Source organism: Rutidosis leptorrhynchoides, chromosome 5 (genome assembly GCF_046630445.1).
Source record: "Rutidosis leptorrhynchoides isolate AG116_Rl617_1_P2 chromosome 5, CSIRO_AGI_Rlap_v1, whole genome shotgun sequence".
Classification (NCBI taxonomy): Eukaryota; Viridiplantae; Streptophyta; class Magnoliopsida; order Asterales; family Asteraceae; genus Rutidosis; species Rutidosis leptorrhynchoides.
The window spans coordinates 143,294,320-143,320,480 of record NC_092337.1 but is presented as its reverse complement, the minus strand read 5'-3'; the positions used below and the strand labels follow the sequence as shown (position 1 = coordinate 143,320,480).

Genomic DNA, 26,161 nt, shown 5'->3' with positions numbered 1-26,161 from the left:
AAAGAATGCGCGTCGAAAAACGTCGAAAAACGTCGAAAAATAAAAATAAGAAAATAGCGCGTCGTGACTTAAAAGGCACTAAAATTTTAAAATCGTCGTAAAATTCTAAAGCACCTAAATCTTAGTCTAAAGAAATAGCACTTAAGGGATTTTACGGCAAAGCCTAAAAATCTAGAAGTAAAAATAACTATGGCAAAAACTATGGATTAAAACTAAATACGAGCGAAAAACATACAAATATTACGCTAAAAACAAATAAAAAAGGACAAAATATAAAAATATACTAAAATCCGTAAAAAGTACAATTTTTATAAAAATATTATTTTTTTTATTATTTATTTAATAAAACTATTAATTTTATAATTTAATAAAACTAATTAAACTAAATAAACAAAATAATAATAAAACTAAAACTAATTAATAAATTAATTAACTAATTTAGGGTTTATTAATAATAATAAATAATAATATACCGTAATAAATGCTGGTTTAGGGTTTCAGACACGTCAGACAGGGCGGCTCCGCGACTCGTGGAGTTTTAAGCCTGCAAACTCCGCGAGTCGTGGAGTTTGAAAGACGTTTTTTTTTATATATTTTATATTGTTTTTCTAAAATGATATATAAATATATTTATAGAAAAATAAATTAAAAATATAGCGTTTCGCCGAGTCCCCGGCAGCGGCGCCAAAAACTTGATGTGTGCGAGGTGTACTAGGAAATAGTATTATATTTTTGATACGAAAAGCGATACAGATTACACAAGTTTTAATTATTTATTTACAAATGGGATATACCTAAACCTTGCTACAACATTATAGGCAGTGTACCTAATCGTAGAGTAGTATAGTTTTTAGTAAGTCCGGTTCGTTCCATAGGGAGCGGGCTTATTGCACACTATATTTTTAAACAACTATATTTGTACAAAATATATATAATTATATATAATAATATATAAAAGGGGGTTTACCGTTTAATGACCGGTTTGTCGATTTATATTTTAAGCGAAACGTATAGTAAATGACGATATTTAAATAACAATATAAAATAAATAACAATAATTAAAATGACAATAAATAAAAGTACGAGGAAAAATGAAATAAAATATATTATGCTTATTTAAACTTTCGTAACCATGATGTTTGACGTGTTGATTTTAGTTTTATGCCCATGGGTTAATTGTCCTTTGTCCTGGATTATTTAATATGTCCGTCTGGTTTTTGTCCATAACAGTCCATCGGTCATAAATTTAAAGTGCGAGTGTCCTCGTCAAATTATCCTTATACCCGAAGTCAAATATTCCAACTAATTGGGGACTTAAACTGTAACAAGGTTTTAATACTTTGTTATCAATTATGCCAAGTGTCCTTGTACATAATTTCACCCCTGTTTTAATAATTTCATAGACTATTAATCCATTCCCTTGTCCGGTTAAATGAACTATTATTCATACATATAAATACCCCGCCCATCGTGTCCGATCGATTGTATATGGTTATTTATAGGGACGTCCAATTGTAAATCTTTATATTAAAATTAACAAACTATCATTTAGTTAAACAAATATAAAGCCCATTAATAGCCCATAGTCTAATTTCCACAAGTGTCGTTCTTTTGTCCAAACCCCAATTATGGTACAAAGCCCAATTACCCAATTTTAGTATTTAGTCCAACATCATGATTACTTCGATTTAAATAAGCATAATAATAACTTAGCTACGAGACATTAAATTAAAAAGGAGAACATAGCTTACATTGATTATTTATCGCGTAGTGTTACACGGACAGAGCTCCGACTTTAAAACCCGCAAAAATAACCGTTACATAACCCAAACTAACTAATATAAAACTACCCTATACTATATATATATATATATATATATATATATATATATATATATATATATATATATATATATATATATATATATATATATATATATATTTATTTATTATTTATTACAGAGTATTATTATTATTTTTTATTGTGTATGTAACTTGGCAAACTTCGTGGCCTTTTATAGGCAGATTTGAATTTTACAGCTCCGCGAGTCGTGCAGTTTTAAGCCTACAAACTCCGCGAGTCGTGGAGTTTGAAAATCCAGCTCACATCCTTTTGGAACCTAGCTTGTCGACATATTTATATATAAATATAAAATATAAATAATTAATATAATTATTTATATATTATATTATATTCTTGTGCATAGTAGACTTGTAATTTTTAGTCCGTTGCGTCGAGCGTTGAGAGTTGACTCATGTCCCGGTTCCGGATTTTCGAACGTCCTTGCGTACAATTTAATATCTTGTACTTTGCGTTTTGTAACTTGTACTCTTGTCATTTTTAGACGTTTTTCATCAATAAATTGAACCTTTTGAATTGTATCTTGTACATTTGAGCTTTTTGGACGTTTGCGTCTTTAAATCTTCGTTTTCGCCTTTTGTCTTCGCATTTATTTAATATAAACGATTACAACTTAAAATAGGACAATTATAACTAAATAATTTACATATTGGGAGGATATTGCTACTAAATATATGTTCATTTGGAGCACTATCAAATATCCCCACACTTGAACGTTGCTTGTCCTCAAGCAATACAGAACTTGAAATAAAAACGTACTTCACTCGAATCACTTCTTTATTCTTCACACTTTATACATTAGTGATTTTGATACGGCGGTATAAAAAATGATAGTAACGATGTGGTTTACAGTCCCACATGACTATAAAAATTTAGATCCGTTAGGAAATTGGATCTTTATGAAAACATTTGATATTTTGAAAATTCAATCTAGCTTTTACCCTAGACAAGTTTTCCGGAATAACCCTTCACCGGTGTTTGAAAAATATTTTTGTGGGTTGTGTGGGTTTCAGATTTGAAAATTTTAGCTCAACACTTGTGGTTTTGTGTTACCCACTTGCTAACCTTGTATTAGGAAAGCAACACGTCCAGTTTACTTGCCCCGTATATTACTTTTTGGTAAACTACCGTCCGGTTGTAAAGGAAAGCGATGAACAAGCAGCTGTTAAGGCAATGTCCTGTGACTTGCTTTTGATTATGGTCTATAAACGTGTCGGATGCTAGTACTATCCTTTGTAGGAGTAATAGTAAAGATCATCCTATAGTTTTTCGGTCTGGCACAAGGTCCTGTCTTCGACCATGCTATGCAACCACCGTTCTTACGGTTGACACCCGATTTGGTTCAGGTGACCTAATGAATTCCAGGTGAATTCCTAGGATTTTACGTTCAATGGTAATGAACGCATTGAAAATGGGTTTTCAGAAAACAAATCGGTTTTAATTTTGATCAAAATATTTTCTCGTTCAAGCTCTAGTTTAGATATCATTGAATTCCATGAGTTTGAATTCTCAATCTTTAAGGTCAATCTCAAGGATTGAGTAATATCAGTCTTAAAAGCTGATTTTTAATCTTTAAGGAGATTATCCTTTCTGGGGATCTGATTCATTAGTCTTATCAAGCTAATTTGCACGGTGTCCCTCCCATTGTACGAGACAAATCCTTCTCATGGTTAGGATAAATCTGACCACTTGGTGACCCTGTTTGATGCTGAGGTCCGTGGATTTCCTGCTGATTTTAGTGATGACTTTTCTAGATTTTTCGTCAACCTACAGCTGGTCTGGACGACAACTTCTTGACCTAAATCAAGAAGCGCGTGTCTTTTTTGGAAGACTTTACTTCCTTTTAATGATGGAATTGGTTTATCGTGTAGATCCATCTTTCTTACAGTAAATCAGGTAAAACTTTTTAGTTTAGTCCAAAGCAAAAGTATTTTCAGTTATTTGTACAAAAATATGTGATATATGTTTTGAATAACTTGGAGAATTTTCCCACACTTGGCTTTTACAAAAATTACAAACCGATTTGTTTTCTGAAAACCCTATTTTCAATGCGTTCATTACCATTGAACGTAAAATCCTAGGAATTCACCTGGAATTCATTAGGTCAACTGAACCAAATCGGGCGTCAACCGTAAGAACGGTGGTTGCATAGCATGGTCGAAGACAGGACCTTGTGCCAGACCGAAAAACTATAGGATGATCTTTACTATTGCTCCTACAAAGGATAGTACTAGTATCCGACACGTTTATAGACCATAATCAAAAGCAAGTCACGGGACATTGCCTTAACAGTTGCTTGTTCATCGCTTTCCTTTACAACCGGACGGTAGTTTACCAAAAAGTAATATACGGGACAAGTAAACTGGACGTTTTGCTTTCCTAATACAAGGTTAGCAAGTGGGTAACACAAAACCACAAGTGTTGAGCTAAAATTTTCAAATCTGAAACCCACACAACCCACAAAAATATTTTGCAAACACCGGTGAAGGGTTATTCCGAAAAACTTGTCTAGGGTAAAAGCTAGATTGAATTTTCAAAAGATTAAATGTTTTCATAAAGATCCAATTTCCTAACGGATCTAAATTTTTATAGTCATGTGGGACTGTAAACCACATCGTTACTATCATTTTTTATACAGCCGTATCAAAATCACTAATGTATAAAGTGTGAAGAATAAAGAAGTGATTCGAGTGAAGTATGTTTTTATTTCAAGTTCTGTATTGCTTGAGGACAAGCAACGTTCAAGTGTGGGGATATTTGATAGTGCTCCAAATGAACATATATTTAGTAGCAATATCCTCCCAATATGTAAATTATTTAGTTATAATTGTCCTATTTTAAGTTGTAATCGTTTATATTAAATAAATGCAAAGACAAAAGGCGAAAACGAAGATTTAAAGACGCAAACGTCCAAAAAGCTCAAATGTACAAGATACAATTCAAAAGGTTCAATTTATTGATGAAAAACGTCTAAAAATGACAAGAGTACAAGTTACAAAACGCAAAGTACAAGATATTAAATTGTACGCAAGGACGTTCGAAAATCCGGAACCGGGACATGAGTCAACTCTCAACGCTCGACGCAACGGACTAAAAATTACAAGTCTACTATGCACAAGAATATAATATAATATATAAATAATTATATTAATTATTTATATATAAATATGTCGACAAGCTAGGTTCCAAAAGGATGTAAGCTGGATTTTCAAACTCCACGACTCGCGGAGTTTGTAGGCTTAAAACTCCACGACTCGCGGAGCTGTAAAATTCAAATCTGCCTATAAAAGGCCACGAAGTTTGCCAAGTTACATACACAATAAAAAATAATAATAATACTCTGTAATAAAAATATATATATATATATATATATATATATATATATATATATATATATATATATATATATATATATATTATATATATATATATTTATATATATAGTATAGGGTAGTTTTATATTAGTTAGTTTGGGTTATGTAACGGTTATTTTTGCGGGTTTTAAAGTCGGAGCTCTGTCCGTGTAACACTACGCGATAAATAATCAATTTAAGCTATGTTCTCCTTTTTAATTTAATGTCTCGTAGCTAAGTTATTATTATGCTTATTTAAATCGAAGTAATCATGATGTTGGACTAAATACTAAAATTGGGTAATTGGGCTTTGTACCATAATTGGGGTTTGGACAAAAGAACGACACTTGTGGAAATTAGACTATGGGCTATTAATGGGCTTTATATTTGTTTAACTAAATGATAGTTTGTTAATTTTAATATAAAGATTTACAATTGGACGTCCCTATAAATAACCATATACACTCGATCGGACACGATGGGCGGGGTATTTATATGTACGAATAATAGTTCATTTAACCGGACAAGGGAATGGATTAATAGTCTATAGAATTATTAAAATAGGGGTGAAATTATGTACAAGGACACTTGGCATAATTGATAACAAAGTATTAAAACCTTGTTACAGTTTAAGTCCCCAATTAGTTGGAATATTTGATTTCGGGAATAAGGATAATTTGACGAAGACACTCGCACTTTAAATTTATGACCGATGGACTGTTATGGACAAAAACCAGGCGGACATATTAAATAATCCAGGACAAAGGACAATTAACCCATGGGCATAAAACTAAAATCAACACGTCAAACATCATGGTTACGGAAGTTTCAATAAGCATAATATATTTTATTTCATTTTTCCTCGTACTTTTATTTATTGTCATTTTAATTATTGTTATTTATTTTATATTGTTATTTAAATATCGTCATTTACTATACGCTTCGCTTAAAATATAAATCGACAAACCGGTCATTAAACGGTAAACCCCCTTTTATATATTATTATATATAATTATATATATTTTGTACAAATATAGTTGTTTAAAAATATAGTGTGCAATAAGCCCGCTCCCTATGGAACGAACCGGACTTACTAAAAACTATACTACTCTACGATTAGGTACACTGCCTATAGTGTTGTAGCAAGGTTTAGGTATATTCCATTTGTAAATAAATAATTAAAACTTGTGTAATTTGTAACGTATTTCGTAGTAAAATATAGTACTATCACGTACCCCCACGCTACCACATCAATATACCATATTAAAATATATTCATACATCATAATATCATGATAATGTAATAATTTAACATCTCATTAGATATAATAAACAATGGGTTAACAACATTAAATGAGATCGTTAACTTAAAGGTTTCAAAACAACACTTACATGTAACGACTAACGATGACTTAACGACTCAGTTAAAATGTATATACTTGTAGTATATTAAGATGTATTAGTACAATTTTGGAAGACTTCAAGACACATATCAAAATACTTGTACTTAACAAAATTGGTTACAATTGCATTCTCATACATTTTCATCAAGAATTCTACTCGTATTCGTTCGGTTCTCGTACTCGTACAATACCCGGCTTCTAATTGTATATACTATTGGTATATACATTCAATGATCAGCCTTAGCAGCCCTTAATAAGTCATCAAACATGTGGGAACCATCATTTGACTACTAGCATGAAATATCTCACAAAATTACAAAAATATTATTAATCATTCATGACTTATTTACAAGAAAACAAACTTACACATCCTTTATATCTAATCCATATACCAACGACCAAAAACACATACAAACACTTTCATTCTTCAATTTTCTTCATCTAATTGATCTCTCTCAAGTTCTATCTTCAAGTTCTAAGTGTTCTTCATAAGTTCTAAAAGTTCTAGTTTCATAAAATCAAGAATACTTTCAAATTTGCAAGTCTTACTTCCAATCTTGCAAATCCATTTCAAGTGATCATCCAATCTCAAGAAATCTTTCTTAATTACAGTAACATATCTTTCTAATTCAAGATAAGACTCATATTCAAACTTTGATTCAATTTCTATAACTATAACAATCTTATTTCGAGTGGAAATCTTACTTGAACTTGTTTTCGTGTCATGATTCTACTTCAAGAACTTTCAAGCCATTCAAGAATCCTTTGAAGCTAGATCAATTTTTGTCACTTCCAGTAGGTTTACCTACTAAACTTAAGGTAGTAATGATGTTCATAACATCATTCGATTCATATATATATAACTATCTTATTCGAAAATTTGAACATGTAATCACTAGAACATAGTTTAGTTAATTCTAAACTTGTTCGCAAACAAAGTTAATCCTTCTAACTTAACTTTTAAAATCAACTAAACACATGTTCTATATCCATATGATATGCTAACTTAATGATTTAAAACCTGAAAACACGAAGAACACCGTAAAACCGGACATACGCCGTCGTAGTAAAACCGGGGGCTGTTTTGGGTTAGTTAATTAAAAACTATGATAAACTTTGATTTAAAATCTGTTATTCTGGGAAAATGATTTTTCTTATGAACATGAAACTATATCCAAAAATCATGGTTAAACTCAAAGTGAAAGTATGTTTTTCAAAATGGTTATCAAGACGTCGTTCTTTCGACTGAAATGACTACCTCTTACAATATTGACTTGTAACCTGTATTTCCGACTATAAACTTATACTTTTTCTGTTTAGTTTCATAAATTTCAGTTCATTATGAAACCATAGCAACTTGAATCACTCAAAACGGATTTAAAACGAAGAAGTTATGGGTAAAACAAGATTGGATAATTTTGCTTGTTGTAGCTACGTGAAATTTGTAACAAATCTATACAAATTATAACTTAACTAACTTATATTGTATTATACATGTATTCTAACATATATTATGTAATCTTGAGATACTATAGACACGTATACAATGTTTTGACATATCATATCGACCCATCTATATATATTATTTGCGAACAACCATAGACACTCTATATGCAGTAATGCTTTAGTTAGCTATACATGGTTGAGGTTGATTCCAAAATGATATATATACTTTGAGTTGTGATCTAGCATGAGACTTGTATATACTGGGTCGTGGATTGATTCGAGATAATTTATATTGATTTATTTCTGTACATGTAACTGTGGACAACTAGTTGTAGATTACTAACGTTGGACTACTAACTTAACAAACTTAAATCGTTAAAACGTAATAAAAAATGTTATGAATATATTTCGATCATGCTTTGATATATATGTATATATTCGTTATAGGTTCGTGAATCGACCCGTGGCCAAGTCTTATTTTCCCGACGAAGGAAAAATCTGTGAAAGTGAGTTATAGTCCCATTTTTACTATCTAATATTTTTGGGATGAGAATACATGCAGTTTTGAAAATGATTTACAAAGTAGACACAAGTGTTGAAACTACATTCTATGTTGAATCGTTATACCGGATATCGCCCTTGTTGAACTTGGTAGCCTAAGAATTGGTGTTTATTATAATTGCCACCAATTGACGTGAATCCTAAAGATAGATCTATGGGTTTTGACACGCCCCAGTCAGAGAATTTGAACTGCTTTAGTACTTCGATATTTATATATGGGGATATTCTAGATGCATTTTGTTAATGTCGGTTACCAGGTGTTCAACCATATGAATGATTTTTATGCAGATTGCATGTTATTGAAAGATGAAATCTTGTGGTCTATTATTACAATTTGATATATAGGTTAAACCTATAACTCACCAACATTTTTGTTGACGTTTAAATCATGTTTATTCTCAGGTGATTATTAAGAGCTTCCGCTGTTGCATGCTAATTTATGGACAAAAGTTGGAGTCAGCATGCTTGTATAATATTATTTAAAAACTGCATTCGAAGACATATATCGTTGTGTAATATGATTGTAAAACATTATGTAATGGTCGTGTGAAAACGCTATATTTTAGACTATCATTATTTGATAATCGTCGTAATATTTTAAAGGTTATGGTTTATTTTAGAAATCGAATGCAGTCTTTGAAAAACGTTTCATATAGAGGTCAAAACCTCGCAACGAAATCAATTAATATGAAACGTTTATAATTATTATGAAAGGGACATTTCAAAATTCATTAAAAAAAACCTCCTCCCCCCCCCCCACCCCTAGCGAGGAGCTGGGGAGGAGAGGAAAAACCAAACGTTTACGTGGTAGTCTATATTAAATATGAATGTTTGGCGAACGTTTTTAGATTGGTGGGAGTTAACATTCTCGGTAGTAGTTGGAATATCGAATGCCATTAGCTCGGCTAATTTTCAAGTTTGATCAAATGCACTAAACAAAGCATGCCTTGCTTCGAGGCATTTGTCATCGTCGGCTATTTGGCATTGGCGAAACAAATTGATCAATGGATCGATGGATCAGAGGAATGCAATTCTAAATGAAGACATATTGGCCCTGGTGAGAACGTTATCGCATCTTTGGGTCACGAGCAGGAATTACATAATGGGGATCAAACTGGAGGAATGAATTAACAATCCAAGGGCTTTAATCTATATTGGAAAAGAATGAATGGATGAAACGACCTCGACTCATTTTTCAAAAAACGACATTTTTTTTAGCTGAACACGAAATGCACTAATCTGCACAAATGTGCAAATTCTTGCACACTTGTGCAAATAAGGGTAAACTGAAATCAGAAACCCTTTAAAATTACTTTGACCCAAATTAACACTTTGTGACCCATTTTCAAATACCCAAATCGACACCAATAAACACAATTTGATTACAACCTGTATTTCTTTGAAACATTACATCCAACTTACCTTATCATACCCAACATATAATCATTTGACCATTTGAGTACACCCGACCCATTTAAAACAACAAAGTGTAAAACTTGACCCAATTTCAATAAAACTTGACTCGAAGACTAAGATATCGAGAGCATGAGTTCTTGGGTCATTCCTACCTAATAAAGGAACTTCTACAACCAACAAGCACAAGCTAGCCTTCAAGTCAACCTCCTTAAGCATACTAGTTGATATAAACACCACAACTTTACCCTTCCTTTTATCCACTTTCGAACCTATAAAATGGTTAAACAACAACGAGTAAGCGAAACGCTTAACGAATACAACAAATATATATGTGTATGCGTACCATCAACCACCATAAATCCATCTCGTACATCAACCAATGATAACTCATGTCATCCCGAGGTTTGACCATATCGTCATGATACAAACCCCCTCAGCATGCCGGCTCAAGAAGTGCCTCGTACCGAGCACTAATATAGAGACTTCCAACAAAATATCGAAGTGCCAATTTGGACACTCTAGTGTGCCCTGTACCGAGCACACCTAGAGGCCCCACCTGCATCCCGGATGCATGACCTCAAACTTAACGCATAACGTTAAGTAGGTAACCATTGTCCCGAGGACTCCTCCACAATCAAACCATATATCCGGCGTCCCGGACGCCCTAAACGCATACACATACATATACATATTTATTGTACTCACCTTGGTTGAGAGATTATATATACAAATCACAATTAAGAAATAAGTCCATGCAAGATTTTCAACTTCAACAAAGCACGATCCATAATCAACATCCAAGCAAATCAACCTAGCATACAAGCATACACATATACACATCACAACATAATCATCTTGTCTCCTAATATCAACTTTCTAAGGTTTATCATTAAACCCTCAATCTCATCTTAAACATAGATTGACTAATATCAAGACTTATAACAATAAGTCTTCACAATTTACAAAACTCAATTTGACAAGTTTAGTTACTAAACTCACTTTAACACACAAAACCCATTTTGACAAAACACAAGACTTATGTCTTCAATTCTTATAATTTCCAAAATCCCAATTACTAAATGTTCATTAAAGTAACATTCAAGCATATTACAAACCTCCTCATTTGACATTAGATTATACAAAATTAACAAGTCTAGCTACAACTCTACTAGACCCCTAAATCACCATTTTGACACCCACTTTAACCAAAATCAAGACTTATTTACACAAGTCTTTCAACACAATTTCATCAACTCAAAACTTTTATAACTTATACAATCACTTACACCTAGACAACATAGTAAAATCAGTTTCTTGACTTAATCAACACATCCCCATTTACAATTTCAATTTTGACTAGTTCATCCTCTTTACAATCCCCAATTTCATGAACCCTAATCCTAATTTTCGAGTTAGGGTTTCAAGGGAATCAAAACCCTTGATTTTCACAACAATAACACTATCTTACAATATAAATTCAAGTTTTAAGGACAATTAGTTCATACCTTTAATTAGGGTTAGAAACCCCCAATTTAACACAAAAGAGGTGAAGAAAAATGAAGAAACAAAGCTTCATATGATACTAGCAAGTGTTTGTGATGTAGATATATAATACTCCTAGATCAAGTTGCATGCTAGAGATTCAAGAGTTTATAGCTTCTTCTTCAAAAATCGCCACTCTCCCTCACACACACTTACACTCTCTAAATTTTCTGCACAATAAGGAATAAGGGAGTGTTTTAGTTGTTCTATTAAACATGATATTAGCCAAAATTACTATTTTACCCCTGCCCACTTAGGACTCAATATTAGTAGGTCTTTTCTAACCAAATTAGTTAAATAATAACGATTAAATGATACCTCAAAATAATTGGGAAGTTACAATGGAGCAAGCTGTTATAAGGAGATCTAGAATTTGATGTAAAAGTCATGTAATTTGGTTTGTTACTAGCAAGCCTTGTTGTACTTCTTTTGTTTCCTTATATTAAACTAATAATGTCTCCGCTTATAAAAAAAGAAAAAAACTACGGAGTATAAACTTTCATAAAGATCTATACTAAATAGTGGTAAAACATTGAAAGCATATATTTATACTACTGTATAATATAAAAATGGGTAAATATGAGTTTCATTATAGCGATGAGTGCACCCACTAATGTGCGGGTTCCTGGAAACTTCAAAAGCTTAAAGTTTGGTCCACAAAGGCCCATTAACTTCCAAATTACCATCCAACTTAACATTTTGGAATACCTTAACAAGAAAGGATCATATCCATTATATATGCTACTTGTAGGTTATTGAATTCAATCGATCTTATCCCATTTTAGTCAAGTTTATTAGTAGTTAAATGATTGAAAATCCTCAAAGGAAACACATGTTCCATTCACACTTACTACACTTTGTGACATTTTCTTCAACAAAAAAAAAAAAAATAAATAATAATAATAATAATAATAATAATAATAATAATAATAATAATAATAATAATAATAAATTCGTACATTTAAAGGTGGCATTTTCCTCAAAAAAAAAAAAAAAAAAAAAAAAAACCCTTACGTTTAAAGGTGTCGAGCCATTATTATACATCACTACGAATTAGAGAAAAAAATCTATAATCGGAGCCGTATAAACAATTTAAGAGGCTTTGTGCAAAAATAAAAATGGGTCATTGTAAAAGTTGAATTTGTTAATACATATAAAAAATAATACTATAAATTATCAATAAAAAAAAGTTTGTCAAAACGATCGTAATAATGTGTTTTCTGTCTAATTATAATTAAATTATCATATAAAACTATTCTCCTAACATAAATCTTTTCTTCTTTTAATAACATGCTACAAGTGTTTTGTCCCTTTAAAATTACAATTTTATAAATAACTTTTAACTTTAGGCCCTTAAAATTGGTTGTCCTGCCCCTGCTCGAAAATCGAAATAGCCTATGTATAAGCTTTTTGTATTTATAAAGTTATCTTAGTGCTCATTATCAAGCCAAATACGGAGAAATCATTAACATTATTCACAGCAATAATGGAAATTATGAACTCAGTTACATATATAAGCGACAATTGTTCTAACCATTATTTAATTGTTTAGGGAAGATATTTTGGAATGGCTTTGTATTAAGAATTTTCGTGATCTCGGTTTTACCTTATGTTTTGTAGTATAACCTTCTACTAAATACTAAATGTTATATAAATTGGGTTTGGGTTTCCAGAATCATAATAATCGGATTGATCCTTGCAGGGGCGGAGCCAAGATTTAAAGATAGGGGAGTCTTACTTAATTATCCGACTTACGAATTTAATAAAGTAAGCCAAAGGAAAATTAATAAAAATCAAAATCACAACATATGAGACAACAACAGATAAAACGAAAGGAATTTATACAATAACACTAATCTTAAGTTATTTTCATTAATGAGCTAACTAAGTACAAATTCTTTTCTGAATGCGCTAAATGGTGTTCAGGAAAAGGCTAATAAGAAGGTGAACTTCAGGTTCATACCATCTCCATCTGTTGGGGATGATGGTGTAGATATTGAACTTCCTCTATCATCTATACTGGAAGTTAATGAGCGATACAGTAATACTTTTTACGTGTACTTTCTAGGGAAAAGAATTGCTTATCGAGTGGTGAAGAATTACGTGACTAACGTTTGGAAGAAGTTCGGACTTGAGAAGATTATGATGAATGCTAGTGGTTTTTTCTTCTTTAAATTCTCGTCTGAATCTGGCATGAATCAAGTCTTAGAAGCAGGTCCATGGATTATTCGCTCAAGCCCTATTTTTCTTAACATGTGGTCACCTGATGTTGCCCTAACTAAGGAGGACTTGACACGTGTCCCAGTATGGGTTAAAATCCATGATATACCTCTTGCAGCTTTTACGGATACTGGGTTGAGTATTATAGCTTCAAATATTGGCACACCGATGGCACTGGACTCGTATACTAGTACGATGTGCTTGGAATCATGGGGGAGACCCAACTATGCTAGAGCTCTTATCGAAATTTCTGCTGAAAAAGAATTAAAAGAATCGATAAAGATGGCTATTCCGAGTGTGGATGGAAACAATAAATCTATTTGTATGCTTAGGGTTGAGTTCGAATGAAAGCCTCCACGTTGTTCATGCTGCCAAGTATTTGGCCACAAAGACTCTCAATGCCCTAAAGTTGTGGTGATCACCGTTCCAAATCAAAAAGATACTAAAGGGTTTGAAACTGTTGTGAGGAAAAAAGCTTCTAAGAAACAAGGAGGTGGTTTTACGATTGGAAAACAAAGACAAGTTCTTGTTTACCGGCCTGTTATCAAAAAGGTTGTGGATGATAGTAAGTGCTTAATGGGCCCAAGGCTAATGACGTTGTAATAAAGAATCCGTATGAAGTCTTGAATGATTTGAATAATGATAATTTAAAGGTGAATGACAAAGAAGCAGATTCTAAAGTTTTAGCTGATGAAGAAAGTGACATAGAAGCTGATGTTAATGATACAACTAGATTCATGTGTAAAAAATCTGAAGGGGCAAGCACTCCTGGTAAAAAGTTTCCAATGGTTAGCTTCATATTCGGGGTTTGAATCGACGCCCTATATAAAAGGAGATTCAAGACACAAAAAGAGATTCAAGACTTTGTGTCTAATAATGACGTGTGTGTGTCTATGTGGAATCTTAGAAACTCATGTGGACATCGCTAATCTCTCTGGTATTTGCTCGCAAGTTTTTCCTGTTTGGAGTTGGATGACAAACCAATCGGTTTGTAATGGTGGTACTCGGATCATTCTTGGATGGAATCCTAATGTTGTTAATGTGATGGTTTTGAATATTACCCATCAAGTCATACATTGTTATGTTCGAACTGTTACGGGTAATGTGCAGGTTTATGTTTCGATTATTTATGCTGACAATTATTATATCACTCGTCGAAATTTGTGGTCAGATTTGAAGATGTATGATCATTTTGTTGGTAATCATCCATGGGTGCTCATGGGTGATTTCAACGTTTCGTTGGATCCAGAAGACTCGTCTGTTGGAAGTTCTCCGATTACTATTGCTATGAGAGAATTACGTGAGTGCATGGAGGACCTTCATATGTGCGATGTTAACTACTCCGGCCTGCACTTCACATGGAATCAAAGTCCACTCTCCATGGATATAGTACCTTAAAAAAGATAGATCGGGTAATGGCTAATGAATTTTTTTATTTAAAAAAGATAGATCGGGTAATGGCTAATGAATTTTTCATTGGTGAGCACTGTAATTCGAGTGTCATATTTTATCCGTATAGTGTGTCTGATCATTCTCCAGCTTTGTTGAAGATTCCTTTGAATATCTCCGCTCGTCACAAACCATTTAATTTTGGTAACTTCGTTGTTTATAAAGAGGGTTTTGACGATATTGTTCTTAAAGGCTGGAGAAGGGTTGTTGTGGGTCATAAAATGTTCCAAATCGTAAAGAAATTAAGATCGCTAAAGAAACTGCTTCGAAAACTAATGTGGCAGAAAGGGAACCTGCACACTCGTGTTGTGCAACTAAAAGTTGAACTATGCGAGGCTCAAACTGCTTTAGACAGATGCCCATTTTCGATTGATTTGCGAGAGGATGCTACATGTTTGTTACGTGCGTATAACGAAGCTGTTTTAGAGGAAGAGCGCTTCTTAAAACAAAAGTCGAAATTTTAATGGTTACGTGTTGGCGATAGTAACTGTGATGCCCCGTATGAAATGTCCCGTTCTTATTGATTAAAAACGTTCCATATTAATTGATTTCGTTGCGAGGTTTTGACCTCTATATGAGACGTTTTTCAAAGACTGCATTCATTTTAAAACAAACCATAACCTTTATTTCATCAATAAAGGTTTAAAAAGCTTTACGTAGATTATCAAATAATGATAATCTAAAATATCCTGTTTACACACGACCATTACATAATGGTTTACAATACAAATATGTTACAACAAAATAAGTTTCTTGAATGCAGTTTTTACACAATATCATACAAGCATGGACTCCAAATCTCGTCCTTATTTAAGTATGCGACAGCGGAAGCTCTTAATAATCACCTGAGAATAAACATGCTTAAAACGTCAACAAAAATGTTGGTGAGTTATAGGTTTAACCTATATATATCAAATCGTAACAATAGACCACAAGATTTCATATTTCAATACACATCCCATACATAGAGATAAAAGTCATTCATATGGTGAACACCTGGTAACCGACATTAACAAGATGCATATATAAGAATATCCCCATCATTCCGGGACACCCTTCGGATATGATATAAATTTCGAAGTACTAAAGCATCCGGTACTTTGGATGGGGTTTGTTAGGCCCAATAGATCTATCTTTAGGATTCGCGTCAATTAGGGTGTATGTTCCCTAATTCTTAGATTACCAGACTTAATAAAAAGGGGCATATTCGATTTCAATAATTCAACCATAGAATGTAGTTTCACGTACTTGTGTCTATTTTGTAAATCATTTATAAAACCTGCATGTATTCTCATCCCAAAAATATTAGATTTTAAAAGTGGGACTATAACTCACTTTCACAGATTTTTACTTCGTCGGGAAGTAAGACTTAGCCACTGGTTGATTCACGAACCTATAACAATATATACATATATATCAAAGTATGTTCAAAATATATTTACAACACTTTTAATATATTTTGATGTTTTAAGTTTATTAAGTCAGCTGTCCTCGTTAGTAACCTACAACTAGTTGTCCACAGTTAGATGTACAGAAATAAATCGATAAATATTATCTTGAATCAATCCACGACCCAGTGTATACGTATCTCAGTATTGATCACAACTCAAACTATATATATTTTGGAATCAACCTCAACCCTGTATAGCTAACTCCAACATTCACATATAGAGTGTCTATGGTTGTTCCGAAATATATATAGATGTGTCGACATGATAGGTCGAAACATTGTATACGTGTCTATGGTATCTCAAGATTACATAATATACAATACAAGTTGATTAAGTTATGGTTGGAATAGATTTGTTACCAATTTTCACGTAGCTAAAATGAGAAAAATTATCCAATCTTGTTTTACCCATAACTTCTTCATTTTAAATCCGTTTTGAGTGAATCAAATTGCTATGGTTTCATATTGAACTCTATTTTATGAATCTAAACAGAAAAAGTATAGGTTTATAGTCGGAAAAATAAGTTACAAGTTGTTTTTGTAAAGGTAGTCATTTCAGTCGAAAGAACGACGTCTAGATGACCATTTTAGAAAACATACTTCCACTTTGAGTTTAACCATAATTTTTGGATATAGTTTCATGTTCATAATAAAAATCATTTTCTCAGAATAACAACTTTTAAATCAAAGTTTATCATAGTTTTTAATTAACTAACCCAAAACAGCCCGCGGTGTTACTACGACGGCGTAAATCCGGTTTTACGGTGTTTTTCGTGTTTCCAGGTTTTAAATCATTAAGTTAGCATATCATATAGATATATAACATGTGTTTAGTTGATTTTAAAAGTCAAGTTATAAGGATTAACTTTTGTTTGCGAACAAGTTTAGAATTAACTAAACTATGTTCTAGTGATTACAAGTTTAAACCTTCGAATAAGATAGCTTTATATGTATGAATCGAATGATGTTATAAACATCATTACTACCTTAAGTTCCTTGGATAAACCTACTGGAAAAGTGAAAAATGGATCTAGCTTCAACGGATCCTTGGATGGCTCGAAGTTCTTGAAGCAGAATCATGACACGAAAACAAGTTCAAGTAAGATCATCACTTGAAATAAGATTGTTATAGTTATAGAAATTGAACCAAAGTTTGAATATGATTATTACCTTGTATTAGAATGATAACCTACTGTAAGAAACAAAGATTTCTTGAGGTTAGATGATCACCTTACAAGATTGGAAGTGTGCTAGCAAACTTGAAAGTATTCTTGATTTTATGTGACTAGAACTTGTAGAATTTATGAAGAATACTTAGAACTTGAAGATAGAACTTGAGAGAGATCAATTAGATGAAGAAAATTAAAGAATGAAAGTGTTTGTAGGTGTTTTTGGTCGTTGGTGTATGGATTAGATATAAAGGATATGTAATTTTGTTTTCATGTAAATAAGTCATGAATGATTACTCATATTTTTGTAATTTTATGAGATATTTCATGCTAGTTGCCAAATGATGGTTCCCACATGTGTTAGATGACTCACATGGGCTGCTAAGAGCTGATCATTGGAGTGTATATACCAATAGTACATACATCTAAAAGCTGTGTATTGTACGAGTACGAATACGGGTGCATACGAGTAGAATTGTTGATGAAACTGAACGAGGATGTAATTGTAAGTATTTTTGTTAAGTAGAAGTATTTTGATAAGTGTATTGAAGTCTTTCAAAAGTGTATAAATACATATTAAAACACTACATGTATATACATTTTAACTGAGTCGTTAAGTCATCGTTAGTCGTTACATGTAAGTGTTGTTTTGAAACCTTTAGGTTAACGATCTTGTTAAATGTTGTTAACCCAATGTTTATAATATCAAATGAGATTTTAAATTATTATATTATCATGATATTATCATGTATGAATATCTCTTAATATGATATATATACATTAAATGTCTTTACAACGATAATCGTTACATATATGTCTCGTTTAAAAATCATTAAGTTAGTAGTCTTGTTTTTACATATGTAGTTCATTGTTAATATACTTAATGATATGTTTACTTATCATAGTATCATGTTAACTATATATATATACATATATATGTCATCATATAGTTTTTACAAGTTTTAACGTTCGTGAATCACCGGTCAACTTGGGTGGTCAATTGTCTATATGAAACATATTTCAATTAATCAAGTCTTAACAAGTTTGATTGCTTAACATGTTGGAAAAATTTAATCATGTAAATATCAATCTCAATTAATATATATAAACATGAAAAAGTTCGGGTCACTACACCGTACAAAACCATCGTGTACGAATCATCAACAACAGGATCATTACAAGGTTAAGTACTATATGCTGTAATAAAAGAAGTTGCATTCACGATAAAAAGATGATGTCATAACCGACGTCAATTGTTTTACACCAACAGTAAGCTTCTACGAACAGCAAGCATGAATAAATGTATGTGACCCTTAGGTCGTTACAAAACATAGTTCAAAAGTATTAAAGTTATGAATGCAGGATAAACAGTTCATGCGGTGATAACACTAGAGCAGCGGGTGTCTACGGCAAGACTAGCACGACAGCGGAAGAAAATAACCTTAAGCACCTGAGAAAAACATGCTTAAAAACGTCAACACAAAGGTTGGTGAGCTATAGTTTAAGTATAACAGTATGTAATGTAGGCCACGAGATTTCAGTGCTGCAAAGAGCGTTTCAAAACAGTATGATAAAGTATATGTTAACCGTGGGCACTTGGTAACTAACTTAACGTTTATACCCCCTGAAAGTACACTTGGCAAGTGCGTATATTTACGAAGTATTAAACACTCGTTAAATGCTAGCGCGACTAGCCCGAGTGGGGATGTCAAACCCTATGGATCCATATCTAAGATTCGCGTTCATGGTTCAAAAACCAATGATTAAACGTTACCGAGCTAAAGGAAATGTTTATGCCGTTGTATAACCCACACATATATAAGTTTAAGTACTCGTGCCTAGTATGTAAAACATAAAATCCGCATGTATTCTCAGTTCCCAAAATAAGTTAAAGTAAAAAGGGAATGCTATAACTCACAATGATAAATTAGCGGTAAAGTATGACTCGGAAAGTAAGCAAGTAATGAAGGTTGTCCAAACGGGTCCTAAACCTAAGTCAAATAGTACTAAGTCAGTAAATCGTCCGAATAGGTTTAAAAGTATGTAAATAAGGTCTTAAGGGTCATCATCATTCATCATTAAACAAAAGGTGTAAAGTAAGTTTCGTTCATGAAAAGAGTTTAAAACAAAGGCTGAGTTCGGTCAGTCACCACGGCCTCTATACCTAATGAAATAAGGTGAGACTAGTGGTCATGGCTCCATATATGAGTCCTTTAAGTGTGGTAAAAATCCCAGAAGCAAACTCATCTTCGTTTGACCGTGGCGACGGTCTAAGTGCGAGTAGGTCAGAAATTTCTGCACAACGTTAAAAGGACATAGTGACGATCAGAGGGCCATAAATCCTAAACCGTAACTCGGATTAAGACGAGTCCTATATGAAAAGTTATCTACTCGAAAATATCTATCTAAAAATCAAGGTTACAGTAGCCCAGGTTTACTGGTCTATTACAGAAACCAGAAAACAGTAGGCAGAAGACAGAAAACAGAAAAATAGTGGGTTCCGGTGGTCTTGGTGCTTGATGTTCATCATGGTTCTCATCCTTGATGCATATAGCTTCAAGTGTACAACTCATTGATGTGTTTACCTCATCTTGACCAAGTTTTAACCATCATAACTCTTGTGTAAGTCTAAGACATGAAGCATAACTCACTTAAGAGTTGTATGTAGTTTGATGAACCAAAGTTACATCAAAGTCTTAGGCTTGTCACATACATGAACTATAAAGTAATATTTAGCAAGTTTGACTTATCAAGACACTAGTGTAAGTCTAAGATGTATATCACAACTCACTTAAGAGTTGTATGAAGTTTTATGAACCAAGGTTACATCAAAGTCTTAGATCTAACACATACATGAACTTTAAAACTAATAATAAGTTACAAACTTGAAAGTAAACTCATGAAATCAAGATCTGGAGTTGTAGAACATAGTTCTTTAGTTTGATCTTGAAGATCCAAGACTCAAAAGTCTAGATCTAGCATAAGTGTACCAAGTTATAATTAAAGAAATTTACTTACATGTTCTTGAACTTTTAAAGTTAATTTTAGTTCAAGATTAATGAGATCAAAGTTAACTAGTAACATTTGACCAATAACAACCAACAAACATGAAAATAAAGTGCATAAAATGAAGACATAAACTAAGTAAACAAGTAACTAGTTCATTGTTGTTCATACTTTAAAGATTCAAACCAAAGTTTGATCTTTAAGAAAGTAAACTTTAAAGTCTACAAACATGATTTACAAGTATGATTTTTACAACCATGAACTTACAAACTTTAAAACTTTAAAAATAGAACATAAACTAGTAAGTTTATGTTCTTGAGTGTTCTTGCAAATACAAGATATATGAAGAACAAACTAACAAGTTTGGTTCTTGAAAGCTAGTAAATAAATAACAACAACAAAGTTCAAGTAACTTAAACAACAACCAAGTACAAGTAACAAACAACAAATGATGATGATTAAGGGTGTTTGGTATTCGGTTTTACAAGAGGATAAGAAGGAGAAAAAGCTATTGTTACTTACAAGTATTAGAGAGAAATGAGAGGAAAAAGATGAGAGAAATTTGCAAGTAAAAGTGTGTGTGTAATTGTGAGAGAATGCAAGTAGAAATAATACAAAAAATGAAATGAAAACTCCACTCTTGGCCTACAAAGGCCGACGGCCTGCAGCTCCAAAGGGGGAAGGGGAAAGTTCCTTGGTCATTAGCATGAAAAGCCTTAAAAGTGTGGTTAATAGATGGCCATGCATGGGGATTATGGTAACTAGATTCTCATTTGAACAAAACTAGCTAGTTTCCATTTACAAGTAATACTTACATGTCTTAGTGGGCTAGTTAATCCATATAAATGGGTAGGGTGGGCTTATAAGCCCATGTATGCATGTAAGTAACAAGTTAAAAGAATAAGCCCAAGTCCAAATAAATAATAATCCAATTAAAGCCCAAGTAATTAACCAATAACCTTAGTTAATTGAAATGATTAATAAAATCAATCATGAATGTAAATAATATCTAAAAATATTATTCGTGTAAGTCTCGGGTGTCACAAAGACGTTTCGGGCAATTAAAGTCAAGTACGTTTAGTCATGGCAACATGTAAATGTAATAGCATACATTCGTTTTAATCACAAGTATTAATAATAATAATTATTAATAAATAAACGTTGGAAAATCCAGGGTCGTTACAGTAACAGTAGCTATTTTCATAAAATTGTTAAGGGAAGGATTCATCGTAGTCGTATCTCTGGGCTCTTTAATGTGCAGAACTTAGTTGTTGATGATGCTGATATTCCTTCTCTTTTTGTTGATCATTATGTTAATTTTCTTGGTTCAGCTGCAGGGGACGTGGACATACAAATTCCTGAATCTTTCTTCACTAAAAAGTTGAACCATATTAAAGCAGCATACATGGTTCGTTCTGTTAGAACAAGTGAGGTAAAGGACCCTATGTTTGATATTGGGAATGACAAGTCGCCTCGTCCGGATGGGTATACAGCTGAATTTTTTAAATCATCTCGGAACATATTTGGCGACGAAATCATTGATGCAGTCCAGGACTTCTTTCGCAACGGTCAATTACTATTAGAGATTAATCATACGGTAATTGCGTTGTTGCCTAAAGTTCAATCTCCTAGTAAAGTCACGGATTTTTGGCCTATCTCTTGTTGCAATGTCTTATATAAGTGCATTAGTAAGATTATCCTATTAAAGATTGCTTGGATGATATTGTGAGTGATAACCAGTCAGCCTTTATTCCTGGGCGTAATATTTCGGACAATATTTTGTTAACGTAAGAACTTATGCGGAATTATCATTTATTGAATGGTCCTCCGCATTGTGCTTTCAAAGTGGACATTCAAAAGGCTTACGATACTGTTGAGTGGTCTTTCTTGGAGTCTATCCTTGTGCGGTTTGGTTTCCATCAGACTATGAGTCGGTGGATTATGAAATGTGTTACGACGGTCTCTTATTCCATAAATATTAATAGTGATCTTCATGGGTACTTTAAAGGAAAAAGAGGTTTACGTCAACGTGATCCAATGTCTCCGTATTTGTTCACGCTTGTCATGGAGGTACTTACTCTTCTCTTGGTCCGTAATGCTTGACTTTCTGAATTTCGGTGTCATCCTAATTGTGAAGAACAGGAGATTATTAATCTCTGTTTTGCGGATGACCTCTTTATTTTTTCACATGTCGATTACAACTCTGTTCAAATTATTAATGCGGCATTGGAACAGTTTAAGGATTGGTCTGGTCTGGTGCCTAGCATGCCGAAAACCACTGCTTTTTTTTTGCTAATGTTACGAATAGCTTGAAAGAACAGATTCTTGGTTTAATGCCGTTCGATGAAGGATCACTTCCAATCAAATATTTGGGAGTACCTCTAATTGCTTCTAGATTGTTTTACAATGATTGTAAAGTTCTATTTGACCGTGTGAAATCTAGGATTAATAGCTGGCAGAACAAGTTTCTTTCTTTTGCAGGTCGGGTGCAGCTAATTAACTCAGTTTTATCTTCCATGCAACTTCATTGGCAATTGGTTCTTCTTCTTCCATCGGCCATTATAAAAGAGATCGAATGTCTAATGAGAGGATTCTTGTGGTGCCAAGGGGATATGAAGAAGGGGAAAGCTAAAGTGAAATGGGCTGATGTTTGCCTTCCCAAGGAAGAAGGAGGTCTGGGTATTAGACGTTTAAAAACCTAGAATATAGCTCTTCTTACTACTCATGTATGGAGGATTCTTTCCCACAAAAATTCACTTTGGATGAAGTGGATTTACACTTATCGTTTGAGTAATCGTAATTTTTGGGATGTTCCCGTACCTACTAATGCGAGTTGGGGGTGGCGAAAACTTCTAAACATGCGTGATTTATTGCGTGGAAGATTTGTGCATGTTTTAGGTGATGGTAAACATACGTCAGCATGGTTTGATGAATGGTCGAGTGCAGGGCAGATTATTTCTATTGTTAGACGTCGAGATATTATTCAAGCTGGGTTATCTTTGTCTGATTCTGTTGCGGACATAATTCAAGACGGAGAGTGGCGATGGCCATCCGAATGGGTTGACAGATTTATCATCTTATCGAATCTAGCTCCTCCTGCACTAACTTTGGATAGTGATGTTGTTAAGTGGAAGGATCGAAGCGGAAACAACTGTGATTTTTCGATTAAACATGTATGGGAATCATTACGTCCAACAGCTCCTCAAGTTCATTGGTTTTCGATTGTTTGGCACCCCTATTGTATCCCTAGATATGCTTTCGTTTTATGGCTTCTCGTGGGGGAAAAGCTAAAGACTCAAGATAGATTGCAAGCGTGGGAGATCAGTCAAGGGGATGTAATTACATGTGCGCTTTGTAACATGGTCCCAGATTCACATGATCATCTTTTTTTCTCATGCGGTATTGCTTCTCGTGTTTGGAGTCTGGTGTTGCAGCATTGTGACCTTCCTATTACTACCCATGCATGGAAGGATTTTACGCATTTATTGAGCCCTTTCATTTCAAGAAATTTGGCTCGGTTTGTTATTATCAAGCTGCTTCTAGCCGCATCAGTGTACTTTGTGTGGCAAGAAAGAAATAGAAGATTGTTTAAAAAGAGTAAGCGAAGTCCAGAACAGGTTTTTGAGGTTATATACTCCACAGTTCGGTTGAAGCTTATGAGCTTCAAATGGAAGTCTACCCTGAGTGCATTAAGACTCAAATCGGATTGAAAAATTTCTTGAGATTGTACTTCTATTTTGTAACGAGCTATATGCTCTTGTTTGCTTTTACTTCTTTAGTATAAGCTTGTTTTTTGTGAGATTATAGGGCATGTCTTATAACTCAGTGCTTACTCTTGTATCTTTTATTGATATCAATATATTCACCGGGTGATCCCTTTACCAAAAAAAAAAAAAAAAAAAAAAAATCCACAAAATAAATTCAACCAATGTATATTATCTAAAATTATCTCTTTAACAAATTTGAATGCTTTAGTTTAGTAAATATGTCTTTAATTGTGTCAAACAGATTATTCAATTAAAAGTTCAATTGGCATATAACTACTACAAATATAATTATGTATATGACTTTACCGAACTCCCAAATTCATTATCAAATTTATTATCCAACGTGTACATATTATAAGAAATAAACAATAAACTCCAAAAATAATTTGGCTAGATTTATATTAAAAATTAAACTTAGTAAACATAATTGGACTATTAAATGCAGGGGGCTTCATCAGCTAATAAATATATGGACTACTAAATACTCAATGCACTTGGGCCTGATAGGGTAGGCCCAGCATCCCCATGCCCCCTCCCTGACTCCGCTATTGAATCCTTGAATCGTGAAATACTTTCCGAATAAGGTATTTCAACCAAATTAGCCACGGGTTACACGTAATCTCGATTGTGATAAGACAAAAAGTATTTAATCTCTTTGCTAAAAGAGAATTAAACTATATGAATGTAGAGAGTTTCATGAATATAAATTTGCAGAGAAAAGTGTGAAAACGTAAATGAAAACTCTGATGGAAATGACATGTAAATACAGAAACCTGTTCAAAAATTTGTCAAAAAAGACCCTGGCACGGCGTGCCACTTGTCTTCTGTTTCCACTAGTCATGATCTGGCACGGCGTGCCAGATAGTGGCACATCGTGCTACCTTGGTTTTGGTCAGGTAGCATAGTTTAAGCTATTTCCACATTCATGTTTCGACTACCGCAATATGTTTAACTCTTTACGAACGTGCAATTTGCACTTCACCGAATCAGTTTTAAAGTATCAATAGATTACTTTTATTCCCTACTTTGCAAATCCAATTACACTAAAATCAATCATTATATAGATTTAATCACCAACACTAAACACATGTTTGTAACAAATTGGCCTTTTATTATGGTTGTTGGATATTAAATTTATATACAAAGCAATAAAATACAAAGTCAGGTAGACAACAATCAATCTACTACCATATTAGGTCAAAATCATTTCCATGTTTCGATTCCCCCGTGTTTTTAATATTTAATTCCTTAGTACCATATTCACTAGTTTGACTATACGTTTTAATCGATCTACGGATTATTTTCAAGCAGAAATATAAAAGTAAACTCCATAAGCTACTTTTATTTTTGGGTTAAAGTTACGGATGACCTAATTTTTTTTTTTTTTTCTTTTTAAAATTACATGTATACTATATACTTTTTCAAATGTCTCAATGTAGGCTATATACTTATTTCGTCTCACTGTCGGCTATATACTTTTAAAAAGTGTTCTCATGTTAACAAATGGTTACCAATTACT

The 26,161-nt window shown here is 33.0% G+C and overlaps 1 protein-coding gene and 1 long non-coding RNA gene across 2 annotated transcripts; one reads left to right on the top strand and one right to left on the bottom strand.

Moving 5' to 3' along the window:
- Positions 1-9,947: 9,947 nt before the first annotated feature.
- On the bottom strand, positions 9,948-11,736 carry LOC139850462 (uncharacterized). The gene is made up of 3 exons (XR_011760045.1): positions 11,545-11,736; positions 10,745-10,850; positions 9,948-10,308 (listed from the first exon to the last, which is right to left on the bottom strand). It is a non-coding gene; the product is annotated as an uncharacterized lncRNA (long non-coding RNA).
- An 11,997-nt stretch (positions 11,737-23,733) lies between these two features.
- LOC139849068 (uncharacterized) lies at positions 23,734-24,585 on the top strand. Its single transcript, XM_071838742.1, has one exon. It carries the CDS (start codon positions 23,734-23,736, stop codon positions 24,583-24,585), a length of 852 nt encoding a protein of 283 aa, XP_071694843.1.
- Positions 24,586-26,161: the final 1,576 nt, after the last annotated feature.